General features: G+C 46.5%; 1 protein-coding gene across 2 annotated transcripts in view; it reads left to right on the forward strand.

The window, feature by feature from the left end:
* Nucleotides 1-21,305, forward strand: part of TBC1D31 (TBC1 domain family member 31) — a 696,792-nt gene that overhangs the window by 514,962 nt on the left and 160,525 nt on the right. For both annotated transcript variants that reach the window (XM_086966171.1, XM_086966170.1), the window contains exon 16: nt 11,393-11,528. In XM_086966171.1, the coding sequence (XP_086822297.1) occupies nt 11,393-11,528 (136 nt within the window). The remainder of the gene's footprint in view (nt 1-11,392; nt 11,529-21,305) is intronic.

Consider the following 21,305-nt stretch of genomic DNA (forward strand, 5'->3'; position numbering starts at 1 on the left):
AGACAGGGACCTGCTGAAGGACACTTCAACCTGCTGTCCCTCACTCCTACCCAATACGCATTCTCTGGAAAGCTTCCCCCCTCTTACATCGAATACTGTGGAGATTCTGCTGAAAACGGTCAAGTCAGGCTCTCCTCGGGATATCCTTCCTGCTAAAATATCTTCATTACTGCATAAACCGCTGTTACCCGCTATTTGCTCAATTCTCAATCTTTCCTTGAGCAAGGGCCATTTACCTCCCGAACAGAATACTGCCCAAATAATCCCCATCCAGAAGAAATCCAACGCCCCGCTGGAAGATTTCTCCAGCTATCTCTCTTCTACTGTTTTTGTGTAAACTCTTGGAAAACACATTAATAAACAGTTTTCCAAGTACCTAGAAGCAACGGGTTGCCTCGACTCCTCTCAGTCTGTGTTTCGGCCTAGGTTTACTACAAAGTCAGCACTGATTGCTGTCACTGACAACCTAAAACACTCCCTGGACAACGGACAAGCTGCTGGATTTGTCAGCAGCATTTGACACGATATCCCATTCCATCCTACTTAACGGACTGAGAGATATTGGAATACACGGCCTAGCCTTTAAGTTGCTCTCATGTTTTCTAACTCACCATATCCAAACCATCAACCTTGGCACCTTCCGTTTTCAAACTTTAGAGTTGACCAAAGGAATACCACAGGGATCCTGCCTCAGTCCCACTCTGTTTAACATTTATGTGGCTCCTCAAGCGGATTTACTCAGGGAACGGGGCGTCATTCCAGTCTCATACGCTGATGACACCCAGGTCTTAATGGTTTTTGATAACAATTCTCCCAACACCCTGTTGGCCTTCTCCGAAGGCATGACAGCCATTACCGCCTGGATGAGGAACAACTTCCGGCAGCAAAGTGCAGGGAAAACGGAGATCATGTTATTCAGAGAAGCTCCTCTGTTCTGGTCACCAGAATGGTGGCCTACTGAACTGGGTGCCACCCCAGTCCCTAAAGCTGTTGAAACAAACTTCAGCATACATCTGGATCAAAAACTCACGCTGAAGTAGCACATCACCACCACCGTAGGCGCATGCTTCCATACTCTAAGCCTTTTATGAAGGGTTTTTCATTTTCTCCCTCTGACAGTAAGTAAATCACTCCTCCAAGCATTAGTAATAAGTCGCCTAGACTACTGCAACGCTCTTCTGATTTCTGATAACGAGTCTTCCCTCAATAGACTGCAAGTGGTCCAAAACACAGCTGCTCACCTTGTCTCCAACTACCCTGCCAGGACTGCCTCTTTTCCGCTACTTCAGGGATTACACTGGTTACCAATCCACAACTCAATCAGATGTAAGGTCTGCTGCACTGTACACAAGGCACCAAATGGCAATGGCCCAAGCTACTTAGCTGATAGACTCACCCGCTATCATCCTTCCACAACACTCTGTTCAGGCTATAAGTTGCTTCTTCTGGTACCTCGTGTTAAGAAATCCCGCGTAGGTGGGAAAGCCTTCTATTATCTAGCCCCCTCCTATTGGAACCAACTTCCCAGCCATCTTCGAAAATATCCAGCCTATCTCCTTTTCCGTAAGCTCTGAGCATTTTTGAAAATCTTTTTTTCTCCCTACCTGTTCCACCTCCGTAGCGGGGAAATACCCCTTTGGGAGTGATTTGGGTGCTTTATAAGTCACAAAAATAAATAAATATATGAATGTTCTACGGACTGTTCTTCATGACTCCTCTTTACTCTTCTGCAGTAGTATCTTGTTCCAAGGTTTTTTTTCAAGTTGCTTATTCAGTTCCATACAGGCTTCTCCTCAATTTTCACTTGAGAGGTCTTCTTCCTCACCTCTCTTTTTGGCAGCCAGTCTCTCTTTTTCTTATTTCAGACCAGTTAGTAAAGTTGGGGATCTTTCCTAAGATCAGGTTCTCGGACCCTCCTCCGGGGATGGTATTGCTTAGTGTAGGAAGCTGGCTCTGTATATGATAATATCAGTAGGTGGTAATACTGTGCGGGGATCAATTTAAAACCCAAAGTGCTCCATTAGTGGTAGTGTGGGTGAGCAGCCTTAGGCCTAACATAGAGGCTTGTAACACATTTATTTCACAACAATGATCAATATTGTACACACGACTCAAAAAGGAGATCCAGACCAATTTTATAAAAATATTTTTTGTACTTTATTTCAGGACCAAGGTCTTCGTAATAAGGCAAGGACAATATTAATTAAAAACACTTTTCACTTTGATCAAATCAACACTTTGAAACCTTTTCACACAGTTCAATGCTATCCTATGCGGAAAACAATATTGCGCTTAATCAGGGAAGTATTTAACTTACAATCTTCGGAACCAAAAGTTAGTAAGGGCCAAGGGTTAGTTTAAGTACCAAAACTGCGCCACCAGCGGCATAGGAGTGCCCGGTGCAGAGTTCAAAATCTTATTTCGACCCAATTCTTTCCAATAGTGACAGGATGTGCCTGGAGCCACACTGCTTGCAGGTAAGTAAATCGATTGCAAGGGCCAGTCTTTGGGGTTCGGACAAGCACTGGGGGGCCCACAAAGCAGCACCAAACATACACCACCTGCGGCACAGGGTGGTAAGGTGCATATTTGACGTCAAAAGCACAGTGCTTTTCAATGAGGAACTTCCTGACAGTAAAGAGGCTGCACCAGCGGTTGCAAGAGGAAGGCCAGCGATAGCAGAGATAAGTTGGGATGTAGGAGGCTGTAGGGGCATCTTCGGTTCAGCTCACCAAGGCCCAGGGGAATCGAGTTCAGGGGTGTCTTTCAACGTCGGAGTCTTCTTACCACAGCTGGTAGAGTTCAGGGGCGCCTCTAGATTCACACTGCAGGTGCCGTTGTCGAGTGCAGGAGAGGTCACCCACTAATGGGCAGAAGGTGAGGATCGCCGGGGAAACTTCATTGCACAGGTGAGCCATTCAGACTCGGGCCGTGGGTGTCGGGTGCAGAGTGAGAAGGAGACGTGGATCAACATTGATATGGAGTCTATGGAGTCGGTCTCTTCTGGACAGGCCCACTGTCCACAAGAGATTGGAGTCTTCTTCGAAGGCAACTTTCCACCCAGGGGTTTCAGAGGGGACTGTTGAAAGACAAGTCGCAGGGTCGGCAAAGCAGGAGACAGGCCGGTAGGGCCAATGCAGTTGGGGTCTTCTGGCTTCTTCTGCATGGTGTCTTCTTTCTTCTTAGGTCGTTGCAGATCTAGTTTCCAGGTCTGGGGGAGCCATCTAAATATTAGATTTAGGGGTGTTTCGGGGGAATAGCAAGTAGGGCCATTGGGCACCTTACCTGGGGTGGGAAAACCCTCTATTATGCCACCTTCCTGGGGGTGTGAACCAGGGGCTGCCATCTGCTGCTAGCAGCAGAGGCTGGGGTTTCATTACAAAGGCAGCAGGCCTTTGAAGAGTCCCTCTTTGAGCAATGGACCATCCTGGGAAGGAGATTTGGCACCTCTGCCCAGAATGTGCATTGTTTTCGGTTCCATAGAGCAGAGACTCTCCACCCAGGGAACCAGAAACATGTCTGTGTATGGCAGGCTGCGTAAATCCAGTCCGTGCCCACACCAGGGTCAGCAGGTTTTCAGGGGGCACATCTGAGATGCCCTCTGGGTACAAGTTTTAATAAACCTCACACTGGCATCAGTGAGGATTTATTAGAAGGAGCTGTTTTGTACCAAACACTCCTCGGTTCAGTGAAGCCATCATGATGCTGTGGAACTCGAGTTGTCAAGTTCCCAGGTCATGTACTCTATATTGCTTCCCTGGCACTTACAATATTATCATGCAGATATACCCACACCTGGGATATAGTGCACCCTGTGTTAGGGCTGGTAAGGCCTCCTAGAGGGATGACTTGCCTTTATCTTAGGGAATGCTAGCTGGCATGGCACATAGGCAGCGTGCCATGTCAACTTGGTCATTGTTTTACCTCACATAGGCATGCCAGCTGCAGGGACAGTGTCATGGTCATAGTGAGTGGGTGCCAGGGGGCCTTCTTCAGTCTTCAGGCCCTAGGTACCTAGGGTACCACTTACTAGGGAGTTACAGGGGGGCAGAAGTACCAATTATGGACATGTTTTTAGGGGGAAAAGCTGGTACTGGAAACCTGGACAGCAGGGACCCAGTACTGTACAGTCAACGGTGTATCAAAAGCCAGGCAAAAAGTGGGGTGAGTATTGCTACAGAACCCTATTTTCTCACACTTGGGTATCTCGTTTTGGGGTTAGGAATCTGCGACTAGACGTCTCTATTAGATGAATAACTAAACTTTCCTTGGGTAATGCCTCATCTGGTAGAAGGCAAGATTTAGCCACTGATTCCTTTATTACACTCCCACCCTCTTTGCTCAGCGAACTAATTATCTCTTCTTTAAAAAAAAAAAAGTAATATGTATATATAACACTGAAACAAATTGACAATTTTTCAAAAAGAAGATTCTTTTTGGGCACACAGTTTCCATTGTAGTTTCTGTATGTGGTTCCTTGTTTTAGCACGGGAAGTAGTCACGGAAGAAACTGACGTCCGCGCTTCGCGGGAGAAGTTATATGGACTCTGCCAAAATCCCATCCGGTGGACAGCATAGTTACCGAGTCGCTCCACACTCTGTACCGATGCGCAGAGTTACTGCTGTAGAAACGTTCTTAGATCCAGTCTGGCACCTGGGAATAATTTCAAGTTAAGGAATCTACAGCTAGGTCTTGTCTCCACTGAATAAGGCTTTACCGAAGGTAAGTAACGTATTCTACAAAAACTAGCCATAGCTACTTCCATGAGTTAGGGTTTGATTACAGCAATATGCTAGCTGGTGCCCGACAAAAAAGAGAGTACATGGCACTGAATTGTAACTGAATACAATAATCAGTTTAAAGAACCAATTCCCTATAAAGTGGGCATGTCCTAGAATCCAGAAAAATAGCATAATTTACCATTGAAGCTTTTATGTCGAAGGCCCCACTTTGTCATAATACATTATTTGCCAGTTAGGCCAGCAACAGCGGTTGCGGAGTTTCAATAAATCAATCAAAATTGTTTATATAGTGCAAAATAAAACTGTGGCAAACAAGCCATTCATGGGATCTGTGATTCTGAACACAAATATCTTCACGTTTTTCTTAAATGTGAGGACTTTAACTGTGCCTTTCACCAGACACAGAAGCCTGTTCTAGGCATGTCGGGCGATCTCAGAAATGCTTACCCCGAGCCATTATCAATCAATCCATATAGCACCTCGGTCATATAGGACAAATTTAAATGGTCAAGTATTTGCTTCCAATCTCCACTTCCTAATCTGCAAAGTGTGGATTGGTCGGTTATGAGTCCAACATGGCTAATTTTGGTCAAACGTCCAGTGATTTCTCAGCGGAATCATTGCATGTATCGGTTTGAAAGCTAATTCACTGCTATTGAATTCTCGAACAGGTGGCTGAGCAAAGCATTAAAAACAAGTGATTGAAGCAGTGAACCTTTCACAACTGCTTCATACTGATCAGTGAACATTTATCTTCTGTTGGCATTGAATCAGGACCCTGCTGTTTATATGGGAATTATGGACACTAGAACTGCAGAGATTGGTGGCATCATAATCCTATATGCAAGACAGGTTGGTGAATACATACTGGACAGGAGACAATGAGTGAAATTATTGTGCACTGAAGCCTCTAACATACCTGGCTTGTGAGTCTGTATAGCTGTGTTAACAACTTGGAAATAGGAATAGTGAGGAGGCTTTTAGTCCCAGGCATTGGTACTATGGTGAATAAATAGTCCTTTATTTTAGATCACCTGTCCTGCCCAGATAACCTTGCATCAGCGTTATTGTCATGAGTCTCGAGAATGATGACTATATCGGTTTTGGTGTTCTTTTCCCAGTCTCAATAGGCATGTGGCATTTTAGAACATTCTCTGTCTTTGTTTTAAACCCATCTATGAAGCCTATTTCTTTATCCAACCACCTCCCTTTCATGGTGAGTTTCAGCTTTTAACAATGTCTCCTCTGGTGAAGCCATGTTAGGGCAACTTTATTTCTACCACTGTCTTAAGACTGTTTTCCATGTTGTTAAGATGCATTATGTTGGATGTTTATTGCAGCTAATGTGAATCTTAGAATATTAAGATACTGGATGGTTGGGAGCTTAGATGAATTGGCTTTTGAGTATTGTTCTCTAGAGACTGATGTTCTTTAAGCTGGTGTATGCAGTCTCTCTCTCTCGCTATCAGGACCACAAATCATCTCTGCTTCCTTAGTAGTATGAGCGGATAGGTGATGGCAATGACAGACAACCAATAAGAAAGAGGGGGCCCCCTGTAGGAAGTGATATAGGGCAGACAAGCCGGGGAAAAAAATAACAGACACCTTTGATGTGCCACCCCATATTCTGTTTTCGTACCACAGAAAGGAATATACGACTGACCCCTGAAAGTGCATGTTCATTCAGTTCCAGGTTCTCCAGGGAGGGAGGTACTAAAATATAAGTGAACCACAGAACTGGACGTTTCTACGGCTCTGACAGAGGAACTCAAAGAACCCCTGCCTCCTATGTTACACCTAGATTCTGAAGGATACTACTAACTGCATATTCCTCGCTTGCAAAATATCCCTAGGTGCCAGACTGGATCTAGAGAATGTTCCCAGCATTGCTCCCACCCATGTGGCACAGCGATAAGTCTGTACAGCCCTCAAAAGTGATGGAGCAGAGCTGCATGTAGGCCCCACCCCTTGTCACTGACATTAGTTAATTTCTTTCCACTGCCTTTGTTGCAGATCCAGAGCTCCTCTTCCAGCTTTGTTGATTTTCAAATGACTTCTAAATTATGTTGGGTATTCGAGGGATGATGATACTGCCAAAAACAAGAGGATTTAAAATTTGTCGTGACTGCAGGTAGCAGATGTTGGTTGCAGTCCTGCACAATAAGGGCTCGTGCTTCTTTGGCTCATGTCACGATTCAAAGTAGTGTGATAGGTGTGCTCTAATGCATCCAAAAGTGATCCAGGAACAGGAGGCAATAGTCAGCATCTCCAAACATAAGAAGAGGTTGCAGTTAAAACATAGATCGCACTCTCTTCCAAGCAGCGGGCCCATTCGCAATCCATTTCAAGGAGTCAGTCCCATGCAAAGTCCTGTTCCCGCCTGTAGTTTTTCAGTAAGTTCAAAACAAGCCATAAGTGCAAAAAGGTCAAGCTCGACTGAATCCCATCTTACTACTTAAAATCAGATAAGAGGGTGTGAAGTCATCAATCAAAGGTCTCTTCTGCCTCCAATCCAGTTCTGCAGTTTATTCTGGTGTACCATGATTTCCATGGGCCGCCACCAACCCGAAAATTGCCGCTCTGGAGGTCACTATGCTGCAGCTCTTTCAGCAACTTCTGGCTCCCTCTGGTGCACCTTCGAGCCTCACTGAACCCCAAGGAGTTGAAGTTAGAGATTTTCCAGGTAGCATCCCTCTGTGCCATCAGTCTCTGCGGCATCTATGTTGATGCCGGTTCATATCATACTCCAGCAACAAGGCCGATGTCTGTCACTTCTGTATCCTCAGCGACACATATTCTGTTGGTGCCAGGCTAAGAACTGGTTCTGACACTAGTCTTTGACCCTAACCCATCATCGGCTTGTGCCAGGCCTATTTTGTGCTACAAGATCTCAAATGCATGGCTGGATTCTAATCCTCAGCCTCTGCCTCAATGCCAGTATTATCTGAGGCTAACAGTCTTCTGTGGCTCAGACTGATACGGTTCAAGGGGTGCAAAATGTTCCACATGGCACTGATGATGAGGAGGTGGATAATCTGCTCCCCCTTACTATACTTATTACCTGAACTCACAAAATGCCAGTGGGCTGGATGCATTCCATGAGACTATGCTACACTCTCCACCTCGATCACCAATGGAAGAAAGTGCTTCTTTTACAGAAGCTGTGCAAAGGGCACCAGAAGTACTTGATTTACAGCTGCCAACTGTTGAAGATAGGGAGGACCTGGCTTGGCAGTTCGGTCTGAACTGTTCCCATGAGGCACACGGTCAAGATTGATTTGCATATGATTGGGTCCAAACTGGGGTGGCGTAGTGGGCAAAAGCACAATGGGTTTAACCCAGATCTCTTGACTGGGGAGAATGCTTGAATCATTCAGCATTCTGTCCATCATTTGTTGCAGTTATACTGTTGAAACTAAGGCATACTTGTTAACTGATAACCTTCAACCAGATCCAACTTCTTCTCAGCTCCTTTTGCCATTCAACGAGGGGGGAGAGCTATATATTTAGTAACCTAATTCTGAATTTAGCAAGGGATCATTTGTGTAGATCCGACAAGGTTTTCCTAAAGAAACCAACTGTTTAAATAAGAAAAATTGAAAATGCGTTTGTGTCAACATGACTTGCTCATGCCACTCTTTTTTCCTGACCTAAGCTTCATAGTTGGTAGAGACATATGACTTCTGGGGTATGAGTCACAGGGAAAGGTGAGATCAGAGGTCTCTGGCGCGGATCCAGCTCTCTGGCGCTTTTGGCCTTCCAGCCAGCCATCAAGAACAGGCTGGTGCATGTCTTTACAGAAGACACGACTAACGTGGTTCTGCAACAATCAGGAAGAATAGGATCATTGGTCATATGCTAGGAGACCCTATGTCTATAGCTGTGCCTGGACCAGCTGAACTTCTTTCTGGTAACCAGACATGTTGCAGGATCTCTGAGTGCCAAAGGCGACAAAGTTGAGCAGATGTCAGCAGGCAGATCACAAGTGTCATCTCCACTCTGAGGTGGCAGTGGGTATTGTTGATCATTGGAGTGTGCCCTGCTTAGTTCGGATTGCCACCAGCAAGAACACACATTTTGATCTCTACTGCATGCTAGAGTTTCTTCCAGAAAAGTCTCTGTGAGATACACTCTCATTTTGTAGGGATACTGGACTCCTGTTGCGTCCTCACCATTCCTTATCCTGCCTCAGTTTCTGAGGAAATTCAGAACCGACTATGCCCAAGTTATGTTGATAGCACCATGGGTGGATTCTGCACCAAATCTCTGCAACCCACACCTCTGTACATGGAGTTTGAGCAGCACAGTTGAATGCATCTTGTATGCCGGCCTCTCTGAATAATATTATCCTTGCAGCCTAACGCTCATCGACAAAGTTCTTCTATGCTCGCCGCTGGGAGAAATTTGTTGCCTGGTGCAGTGCTCTTCATACCGATCCTTGGCAGGTCAAACTTTCGGAGAGTGGTTTGTTTGGGTTTTTGCTGGCCCAGGAATGCCTTGCAATGGGCAAAGTTAGGGGTTAACTATTAGCCCTTTGGAACTTTCTGTGCTTACCTGCTCAACCTTCACTATTTAAATCGCCTGTTGTGGTGGGTTTTAGCAAACGTCTTCCTCCGTTGTTTTCCTTGAAGCTGTTCTTCATGCTGCAAGGGAGTTCAATTTAGTGTTAACATGTGCTATGTGTATGCCATTTCAGCCTATGATGGGCTTTTCACTGCGACTGATGATGCTCAAAACAGTCTTCCTAATTGCCATCATCTCTGCGTGCCATGTGAATGAAATGCAGGTGCTTGCAGTGCAATCTGCTGTACACCACCGTCTTTGCAGACACGTTTGTGTTGAGAACACCGGTAACTTCCTTATCCAAAGTAGTACCGCCTTTCTGGGTAGAGCAGTCTATCACTCTTCTATCAGATCACATAATCCCCAAACGGCTGTTAAGCTTTTACATTGACTTCAATAAAGACCTTTGTGTTGATTTCTGGAGCAAAGAAAGGAAAGCAGTATAGAAAGCTGGTGAAGATGGATAGTCCTCTGCCTAAATAATTGCTGTTGGGCTGGCCGGAAAGCAAACTGTGGGCTTGTTTAACCAGAGCCATTGCTGCTACAATGGAAGTGGCAAGAGTGTTGCTGTTTCTGGACATCCTCTAGGCTGCAACGTGGTCATCCGTGTACATATTCACGAAACATTGCGACCTTGAAAGGACCGCCATTTTGCCCACTTGGTCCTGAAGTACCTTCTGATATGAGTCCACTCCACAGACCCTCCACTTCTGGAAGGTATCTATTCTTAAGATGAGGAATCTGCCATATCCATCAGAAGAACAAAGTACTTACGTTTGGTGATGGGTGCACTATTTAACCCCAGGTTCCTCACTGAACGCCCACCTCCCCATTCTGTGGAGTGGACTCCCGTAGACCATAATAAGGATTCAAGTTAGATTTTGGTCTACTGGCTTCTACGTTTTTTCATAGTACTGCACGTCTGAGGGCTTAAGGGTTTGAAGTATTAAAAATAAAAAAACAGCCTGATCTCAACACGCAGGGGTGGTGCTTACCTGCTGTTCCGCCACTTTCCGGGCGGTATGGAGTAATTGTGGAACTGCATAGCGCCACCTTTTAGCATGCTGGAGCATTGCTGAGAAAGTTCTCCAGATGCATTCTGGCTTCTGGGGATATTGTTAAGGTGATGAATCTGAGAGTAGATTAGAGTGTCCACAAGAAAGAATGTTAATGAAGGTAAGTAAGTTGTTCCACATGGCCCTGTGTCACCCTCAGACTAACCCACATAAAGATGCAACCCTGAATCACAACTAGGAAACCAGTGGAGAACTCAGGCCGTTTGCCTTTGGCGCAAACTTAGTAGTTTTTCTTCACACAGCCTATACAGTAGTGAATTGAACTTTATCTCTGAATGCCGCACCACAACTTTTCTTGTGTGCACCACATTTCTCTCGCACACACACACACGCACACACACACAAGCACACACACACACACGCTCTCTCTCTCTCTCTCTCCATCTCCCTCTCTCTCCATCTCCCTCTCCCTCACCCTCGCCCTCACCCTCTCCCTCTCCCCCTGCCTCTCCCTCTCCCCCTCCCCCTCCACTTCCCCCTCCCACTCCCCCTCCTCCTCCCCCTCCCTCTCCCTCTCCCTCACCCTCCCTCTCCCTCTCCCTCCCTCTCTCCCTCCCTCTCCCTCTCTCTCCCTCTCTCTCCCTCCCTCAGAGGCATCAGAACAGTTGGTCTTATTCTAGGGAAGGAGCCACCTAGTGCTGATGGAAACAATTTATTTAAAAGCATTTTTGACATTTTTATAGTTATTTACATCTGTTGTTACTTATGCACCAATAGTAAAGATTTCAATAACACTTACCTTGTAGTCTATTTTCTGAAAATCACAACTGTTTTAAAATCCATGGGATTACCAAGTGTATTGCTAATTAGCAATGTTTCTGGACTTTTCAAAGCCTTTGTGTTTTTAAATAGGTTTTAGTTTGAGATTTGTGGAGTATTCTTGAATGTGTGATACTGTTACTGAAAGTTATTCACAACAAAGAGAAAAGGAGTGTTTTTTACATTTGCTGATAGTACTTGGGTTTTGAGTTTTTACTTATGAAACTTGCCTCATGTGTTGTTTCCTGAAGACTGGCTGCAATGAAAAAGGAGCTGAGAGTCAAGGAGCTCCAGTTACTGGATGCTGCAAGACGTCGATTTCTGAAGTACCAGCAGGATCAACGCAAAATGGAACTCAAGAGGCTGGATGATGAGATTGAAAGAAAGGTGTGTACATCTCGCCTTCACATTCAGTGACAACCATCTGTTCAAAAGGATAAACGCTTTGCACAAGGAAGGGCCCACAGTAGCCCGTAGCAAAGTCTAGGAGTAGTAAATACTAAAGGCCCGATTCATGGGACCGTTGTTGGTGGTCCGACCGCCTGATTATAAGGTCTGTGGTTGCACGACCGCCGCCACCACAAGATCGCAGCTCCCATGGCGGCCGCAGTGTGGACAGCTGTGGTCAATGGAGGTGGTGTCAGCATCAGCACCACTGAGGCATTATTTCCTGCCTTTCTACCGACCTTTTCATGGCTGGGACACCGCCATGAAAAGGTCGGTGGAAAGGCAGGCATGGGGGCGGGGGGAGGGGGGGGGTGGTACAACTGTCTCCAGGCCTAGTTCATCCTCGAGATATATTGCCGGGTGTTGAAATGATGTAGTCTAGACGCTGTATTTCCAAGTTCATATGTTTAGTCAGGTAAACCGCGTCTCAGCACAGCACAAACTTTACAGCAGTATGCCCCTCTCTGGAATGAGTGATTCATGGGATGACATGCATCACCACATTCCATGACATGGCAGGGTTCCATGCATCTCTAAGATTACAACACATCCCCCTTTCAATAAGGGAGAAAACAATTAAACAAAAAGAACAAAAATATTTAAATGCAGGAAGGAAAAATAAGAAAAGTTGGCAACATGGTACAAGAGAAACATTGCATGAACATAAGACATAGTCTCTTAGCTTCACAGGCAGAGACCTACATCTACCAGAGGAAGTGTCAGCTTTCCTGTTGCAAGTATCTTCACTCAAGTGGTCATAATCCTCAGAAAAACTACTCTCATGTGGTGCATGTATATTTGAGGATTTACCAGTGTACCTCACCCGTCTAGACATGCAACGTGTGTCCACTTTCACAACATACTTTCTGAAGGGTGTCAGCACTGTTTGCCCCTATGCCGTCAGGTCATTTGTATGCCCTGTTTCCTTTGTAGTATGTGCTGCATGAAACAGTGCGCCCGGCTTACTGGAGGCAGTGCTGCATGGCCGACAAAGACTTCAGGCTCTGTATCAGAGCTAAAGCATGCCACTGCCGTGCTGCCCCACCGGCTCACCACAAGCCCTGCTCTAAACTCCTGATAGAGTGCTCTGGATGTGGCAGGCGGGCTGGCAGTGTGCTTGACAATCTGATAATCAGGCCCTAAAGCTGAAAAAAAACCATAAACCCCTGATGTGTAACTACATTTCTTGTGATCCTGCACCTCCCAATAAAAACACATGAGAATGAAAAGCATCTGAATAGAATTCAAGTGTGGAAGACACTAACATCCCAGATTGCTTTATGGTAACACAGAAACTCCATTTTTTTTCTATCCCATGGTCTGTTTTTTGTTATGTATTTATTTATTCTTAGACGCAGTTAAGTTTTGCTTCCCATGCATTATTTGTGCAAGTCTTATCTGTCTACTAGCTTCCATTTGGCAAATGTGTTTTTATTTAGAACAAATAATGACTAATCGCCACCAAACAAAACCTCTCTCTGCAATGGAATGAAACTGCGAATGCGTGAAATAAGAATCATTTTTAAAATGAAAATTTGACATAAGTAACAGTGAATTCGGTGAGACAAACGCTATGTTTGCCGAGTTGAAAGTGCATACCATACCTTCAGGCAAGCTGCAGCGCAATGGTCTGCTGATTTACTAAACCCTGGCATCGTGAACAAACTCTAATAATCATCTCATTGTCACTACCCTGAAGGAGTGTGGGCTGCCTGACTTAGTGGAGGTTCCCATGAAGGAGAACAAGGAATACCGGTAAATAACGTTACCTTCTCCAGGATGAGATTTTCATTGGTAAAATATGATATTATTAAACTGTAGATCTATGGCTAAGCACAAAACTGAGATTTATGAGTTTCTAAGAGATAAAAAGCCGGAAGCAATGTTTCTTACAGAGACATGGATGGATGACGCCTCATCTCCAGATGCTCTCGAAGCTATTCCCCCTGGTTACAGTCTACTAAGACTGGACAGAGAAAAACAACGTGGAGGTGGTATAGCCCTTATCTACAAATTACATCTGGCATGTACCCTAGTCAAGACCCCACTACTTAATAGTGAGAGTGGTTTCTTTACTATAAGAGTTGGACCTAAGAATATTATTAATGGACTATTGATATACCACCCGCCAGGAAGTGCTGCTAACTTTGGGAACCAACTCCTGGAACTAACAACCCAATCAGTGCTAAGATATAAAAAGTTTCTCATTCTGGGTGATCTAAACATCCATTTCGATGACATAGAATGTAGAGAGGCGCAAGCTGTGCTTATGGCACTGAAACCCCTGGGGGTTAATTTGTTATCCACAGCACCCACACATCAACTTGGCCATCTTTTAGACCCCATTTTTGCCAACTGGGAAGGTATTGAAGTCCTACCCCCAATTGAAATAACTTGGTCGGACCATACTATCGTCCCGTTTGAACTTAAGAATGTGCCCCCAGATACTAGATCTAGGATACATCTTCCTCTGAAACGTAGGGAATGGAAGAAATTTACATCAGAAATGTTTGGAAACGCCTTATCAGAACATCCTTTACCCTTAGGTGATACCTTACAGGAGGTATGGAGCAATTTTGAAAGTTGGATGTCCAATGCCTTGGATAAAGTAGCACCCTGGACCACCAAACCCAAGGCAATCCAAAACCGCACCATGGTTTTCAGAAAAACTGAAATTGGCTAAATCTAAATGTAAAACTATGGAGCGGAGATGGAGAAAAAACTATGCCCCAGAACATAAAGCTCTTTATAAACTAGAATTAAAAAAATATTAAAAACTTGTAAGATCTGAGAAAAGCACTTATCTTAAAAATAGGATTGAGCTGGCAGACAATCCCACTAAAGAACTCTTCGTCATTTATAAGGAGCTTACAGTTCCCACTAGACTGGAAGCCCAAGATACTTTCTCTGATGAGATATGTAACTCTGTAGCGGACTTCTTTTTAGAGAAAGTCGATAAAATCCATGCCACTTTTAAACCCAGTGTCGATGTCTCAGGCCACCAAAGCGGCATGAGAGACAGCTCGGGGTCCATTAGGAAATCTCATCTTACATGCTTCAAAACACCTGAAAGACATGACCTACTAGCTATCATCAATAGCATACAATCCGGCTCTCCCAGCGACGTATGCCCTCCGGCACGTTGCAAAGAGATTATGGAAAGTATGCTAATTGACCATATTAGCCATATGGTGACACTGTCCTTTCAGGAATGTTATATACCTGAAGCGTGGAAAACTGCCCAAGTGATCCCTCTTAAAAAGAAGCCAAACATCCACATCTCTCAACTCCAAAATCTACGCCCCATCTCCCTTCTACCTTTCTGCTCCAAAGTTGTAGAGAAGGTTGTGAATAAGCAGCTAATGGCATATCTAGAGGAGGAAGTCCTCCTCCATTCCTCCCAATCAGGATTTAGACCTGGCTATTCTACGGAATCGGCCGTCCTCTATTCCACCGAGTGCCTCAGAAGGCTAGTAGATGAGGGTGAGACAGCAGCGTTGGTGTTATTAGATCTAAGCGCAGCATTTGACACCGTGCTGCACACAACGCTGCTGTCCCGACTCTTTGAGATGGGGGTGGAGGGATCGGCGTTGGAGTGGATACATTCCTTTCTGGTCAATAGGAGCTTCCAAATTCATTGTCCACCCTTCAGGTCATCGATTAGGAAGGTAAGCCATGGGGTTCCTCAGGGCTCAAGTTTGAGCCCTACTTTGTTCAACATCTATATGGAACCCCTGGCTCATGTGGTGGAGGCATTCGGGATGACCATTGTTAGTTACGCCGATGACACCCAACTAATATTCAAGCTCACGCCCGACCACAGTGATGATGCCACTAATTTCTCCAACTGTTTATCATCAGTGGCATCATGGATGAACAATAACTGCCTTCGCCTAAATGGCGAAAAAACAGAACTGCTAGTGGTGGGGAAAGCAGTATCTGCCTGGTCGCATAGGTGGTGGCCTACTGAACTGGGTAGCCCACCCACCCCTGTGGATTCGGTAAGAAATCTTGGCGTGATGCTTGATTCTGATCTCTCTTCCAAGTCACACGTCAATAAGGTGACAGGCAGGTATCTCAGCGTACTAAGGGTCCTTCGGAAGGTTCTAGACCTCCTCCCCATTGGTGCCAGAAAAACTATTGTCCATGCCTTGGTGACCCCCCACCTCGATTATGGAAATGCCCTGCTAGCAGGCTTGAGTGTGAAAGGACTCCATCAACTACAGTGTGTCCAGAACGCTGCTGCACGACTGGTGCTTGGACTTCCTCGCAGAGCCTCTGGTAAAACCGCGTTGGCAAAGCTTCATTGGCTCCCTGTTAGGGAGCGGATCAAATTTAAAGTCCTCTGCTTTGCTCATCGCATTGCACAAGGTAAAGGCCCGAACTATCTGCAGAACCTTCTCACTATACATCGTCCCACCCGGAATTTAAGATCCTCCGGCACAATGTTGTTCAAACTTCCTCGAGCAAAGAGGGCCAGGATGGGTGGCCGCTCTTTTAGATACTTGGCCTCTAAACAGTGGAACGCACTCCCGCTATATCTGCGCATGGAACCCTCGGAAACTAGATTCCGGGGTAAACTTAAGACATTCCTGTTTCCCATCATGTAACCTCCTCCTCCCTATGGCTCTACTATCATCTGTCTTTTTGAAATCTTAGCAGCAATTAGCGCGGGGACACACTGTCTTCTGTGTAACCAGGCGCTCAATAAATGGTTTATTATTATTATTATTATTATTATTGGTAGTCCTCATCACAATTTACCATTTATTTAAGCTTATTTGTATTTATTAGTATGGTACATTTGATGATATGTAGCATAAGAAAATTAAAAGTACAATTAAATAATAAAAGCAGCACAAGCAGACACATCCACCCAACAGCTAAATATTAAGATCAAGCACAAAAGAAATCTTGTTAAAACCTTCTTGCAATCATTCAGAAATAGGACAGCCACTCTTTCTATCCTTTATGTGCTTAGCTCAATCAAAAATGTAAGTGCGGCAGTGACTGTGTGGGTTTTATTTTCAATAAATAAAGGTTTTAAATACTTTACCCGTAATATTTAAACAACCTGGCATAGCAGCGGGTATACACCTGTTACAACGCATTTCCTACAACGCACTACCATTACAACGCGACTTTTACAACGCATACCATTACAACGCATTGCGCTGGGGGGCGCTCTAGGATAGGGAATAAGTATAATTTACTATCCAACACCTTCCCTAGGGTCCACGGGGACTGGAGTTAGAATAGTAAATTATACTTACCACTATCCAGCACCTCAAAGCGCTATGCGTTGTAATGGTATGCGTTGTAATGGTCGCGTTGTAATGGTAGGTAGTTGTAACGGTATGCGTTGTAACATGGTACATCCATAGCAGCGTAATATGCACAAGTCCATCAGGTCTCTGTGAAGAACAATGACACTTTGCTAAAAGGTTTGCCCTTACTTCAATGTGTTGATTTTTGTTGAGCTCCCAATCTTAGGAGCAGAATTTTCATGTCGCATATTGGGGCTGGGACTACACATGGCGAGATTCCATGAGTAAGCTTCACTTTGTGGAAGTGTTCAAGAGCCGTTTTATTGTTATTATGTATTAAGTCATTGTTAAAAGACAATTTTTTTGACTTGAGTGTTCCTTTAGGTGCTATTATTTGATTACCATTTCGTAATTGTCAACTTTATTTATCACTCTGTGATTAGAGCACAGTTTGGGCAAGCTAACTCGTCTTGTGTGCAAATAAAAACTTGCTTTTACACCGTAGCGAGCGACTGGGACTCTGTTTGATAAAGCTGAGGTAAATGTAATTGCAGCCACTTCTACTGAGGTAACTAGAGAACTGTCTGAAATCACTCTGGCCTTGCTTGATGAAGTTTAACACCTTACGAAGTGGGTGGCCTTCAGAAGCTTTGAGATCTGCAGATGGGCTTAAAAACAATGTAGAATGACCACAGGTCATAGGTACAACCTTTGTGAGATACGCCGTTAGAAATGGTAGATCTGAGGAACTCTCATATTTTCAATTGAATATGTGTAAGCCAGACAAGGCTGCTTGCACCAAGGTTGTTTAGCATTTCCATTGAAGAGCATGGTCGTATCAAATACCACCACCACATATTTTGTAGGATTGTATCTCCTCTAATTTAAAATTGGAGAAATGAGGTACAAATATTTGTAGAGCGCACTACATACCCGTGAGGGTCTCAAGGCGCTTGGGGGGTGTGGGGGTCTTGGGTCTGTCGTAGGTTCAGTGGGAGGCTGTTCCTGGTCTTGGCAGTGAGGTGGGAAAAGGACCTCCTGCTGGTGATTGTTCTTCGGATGCGCGGGACGGTGGCGAGTACGAGGTCGGCGGAGTGGAGCTGGCGGTTGGGGGTGTAGAAGGAAAGTAGTTTGTTGAGGTAAGCTGGGCCGGTCTTGTGGAGTGCCTTGTGTGCGTGGATGAGGAGCTTGAAGGATATCCTCTTGTTGACGGGCTGCCAGTGCAGGTTTCTCAGGTGGGGGTGATGTAGCCGTGGCGTGTTACGTCAAGGATCAGTCGTGCCGAGGCATTTTGGATGCTTTACAGTCATTTGATGAGCTTGGTCGGGGCTCCCGCATAAAGGGCGTTTCCGGGGTCGAGTCTGCTGCTGACGAGGGCCTGGGTGACTATTCTTCTTGTATCTGTCGGGATCCACCTGTAGATCTTGAGGAGTATGCGGAGGGTGTTGAAGCAGGAGGAGGAGATGGAGTTGACTTGCTTGGTCATGGAGAGCGTTGAGTTGAGGATTATTCCCAGGTTGCGTGTGTGGTTGGTGGGTGTCAGGGCTGCCCCCAGTGCCGTCCGCCACCAGGAGTCGTCCCAGGCTGAAGGGTTGGAGCCGAGGATGAGGACCTCCGCTTTGTCCGTGTTCAGCTTCAGTCGGCTGGTCTTCATCCAGTCGGTGACTGCCTTCATTCCTTCGTGGAGGTTGGCTTTGGCGTTGATGGGGTCCTTGGTGAGGAAGAGGATCAGTTGAGTGTCATCGGCGTAGGAGATTTTGTTGAGGTCGTGCTGGCAGGCGACGTGTGCGAGCGGGGCCATGTAAATGTTGAACTGTGTCGGGCTGAGCGAGGAACCCTGGGGTACGCCGCAGATGATCTCGGAGGCTTCGGATTGGAATGGGGGGAGGCGGAAGCTCTGGGTTCTGCCAGAGGAGAAGGAGGTGGTCCATTCCAGGGCTTTGTCTCAGATCCCTGCGGCGTGGAGGCGTGCGTGTAGTGTGCGGAGGCAAACTGTGTCGAAGGCGGCGGAGAGATCCAGAAGGATGAGGGCTGCGGTCTCACCGTTGTCCAGCAGTATCCTGACATTGTCGGTGGCTGTGATGAGGGTGGTCTCGGTGCTGTGGTTGCTGCAGAACCCTGATTGGGAAGGGTCCAGGATTCTGTTTTCTTCGAGGTATCTGGTTAGCTGGCTATTGACAATCTTCTCAATGACCTTGGCAGTGAATGGGAGCAGAGAGTTGGGCCGGAAGTTCTTGAGGTCTCTAGGGTCAGCCTTACGTTTTTTGAGTAGGGCGTTGATCTCGGCGTGTTTCCAACTCTCTGGGAAGGTCGCGGTCTCGAGGGAGAGATTGATGACGTTGCGCAAGTGGGGTGCGATGGAGCTGCTGGCTTTGTTGAAGAAGTGGTGCGGGAATGGGCCTGACTGGGAGCCGGAGTGGATTGTGCTCATGGTCTTGATGATGTCATCAATGCTCACGCTGGTCCAGGCTAGCAGGTGGTCGTGGTCGATGGTGTGTGGAGAGACTGTTGTGTTGCTGTCTGTTGGGGCTGTCTGGGTGTTTAAGCTGTCGTGGATGTCTCCTATCTTGCAATGGAAGAAAGTGACGAGGGATTCGCACAGGGCTTGCGACGGCGGGATGTGGTTGGTGTTGGAACTAGGGTTGGAGAGTTCCTTCACGATATTGAAGAGCTTTTTCCTATTGTGTTCGTTCTTGTCGAGGCGGTCTTTGAAGGAGGTCCTCTTGGCAGTCCTGATGAGGTTATGGTGGATGCGGGTGGCGTCCTTGTGGGCTGCGTGGCTGACTAGAGTCTGTTCGCTGTGCCATTTCTTCTCTAGCTTCTGGCAGGCTCGCTTGGAGACTAGGAATTCTGGGGTAAAGCAGCTGGCCCTCTTGCTGGTGTTTCTGTGAGGGGGTTTCTTCAGCGGGGAAGGGTGTTGGGGCAGCTGTCGATCCAGCGTCTGAGGTTGCGGGCACGTCGTCGGTGTTGGAGGGTTTCGGTGAGTGGGCTGAGAGCGAGGTTTGTGTGTAGTTGGTCTTCGGTGATTTTTCTCCAGCAGCGGCAAGGGATCTGTTGGGTGCGGTGGTGTATGGTGAGTTTCTGGAAGGAGATGTGGACGCAGCGGTGGTCAGTGCAAAGGAGTTCGGTGGTGTGGGTGAAGGCGACGAGTGGGCTTGCGGAGAAGATGGTGTCAATCGTGTGCCCTGCGCAGTGGGTAGGCTTTGTAAGGATTTGCCTCAGTCTGAGGTTGATCATGGTTGTTGAGTTGATGTCGTTGTTTTCCAGGTGCAAGCTCGGGTCTCAGAGGCGGATGTAGTCGGTGGAGGTCAGGCGTGCGTGTTGATGAAGTCGGCTATGGAGTAGCTGAACTGGGGTCGGGGTCATGGGGGTAGGTAGACAAGGGTGCCTATGAGGGTAGAGTTGGGGTCTGTGTGGATCTGGAAATGCATGTGTTTGGCGGTGCTGAGTGTGTTGTCAGTGCTGGTCGAGACCCTGATGCTGTTCTTGTGGACGATGGCACTTCCTCCTCCGACTCCGTTGGTGCGGTGTCTGCGGGTGATCTTTTAGCCATCTGGGATGGCTATGGTGATGTTGGGTGCGGAGGCGTCGTTCATCCAGGTCTCTGTTAGGAAGGCGATGATCGGGGATGATGTATCGGGCAGGTCCCAGTGCTCGACGGCGTGTTTGCGTGCGGAGCGGGTGTTCAGTAGGATGCATCGGAGGTGGTTGAAGTCTTTCTTGGCGGGTTGTTCGGCGGCTTGGAGGCTGGTGTAGCTGCAGTTCTGGCAGGTGAAGGGACTGTGTGTGCGTTTCTGGGCGGCCTTGAAGCAGGTGTGGGTCCGTCCGGGGTTGAGAGCGTGGAGTGTGCTGGCATCGTAACGGTGGTGGTCGTCGTGGCGGGTGCAGGGACCAGGGGTTCTGCCGCTGGGGACGATCCAGGCACGATGGATTAAACCCAGATCTGTGACTGAGGGTGAATGTTTTGCCCTTGTGCAACATTCTGTCCATAGCCAGAAACCGGTCCTAGGATGCTTGATTCCAGTCCAGGGAAGACATGGCTTGGCAGTTCGGGCTGGACTGTTCCCATGAGGCACAGGGTCAAGGCTGATTTGCATATGGCCATGTCTGAACTGGGGTAGTTTGGTGAGCAAAATAACGATGGATTAAACCCAGATCTGTGACTGGGGGTGAATGTTTTGCCATTGTGCAACATTCCGTGCATCATCTTGTGTGTTTTGCTGTTAAACGTCTACATCAGCAGCAGCGTCAGGGCACACAGGCGTAGCTGTGTGGTGGGGGAGCGACCTACCAGCAAGGTCAAGGGGCTTCTTCCCTTGCTGCATTACCTTGTATTAGGTTGTATTAATAATTAATCAATTTTACGATCATTTTCCAGGGAATACAAGTGTATTTACAACTTTATGGACGTGCAATCAAAAATTACCAAATTATCACCATATGATAAAGC

This window comes from Lissotriton vulgaris, chromosome 4_1, assembly GCF_964263255.1.
Source record: "Lissotriton vulgaris chromosome 4_1, aLisVul1.2, whole genome shotgun sequence".
Lineage (NCBI taxonomy): Eukaryota > Metazoa > Chordata > Amphibia > Caudata > Salamandridae > Lissotriton > Lissotriton vulgaris.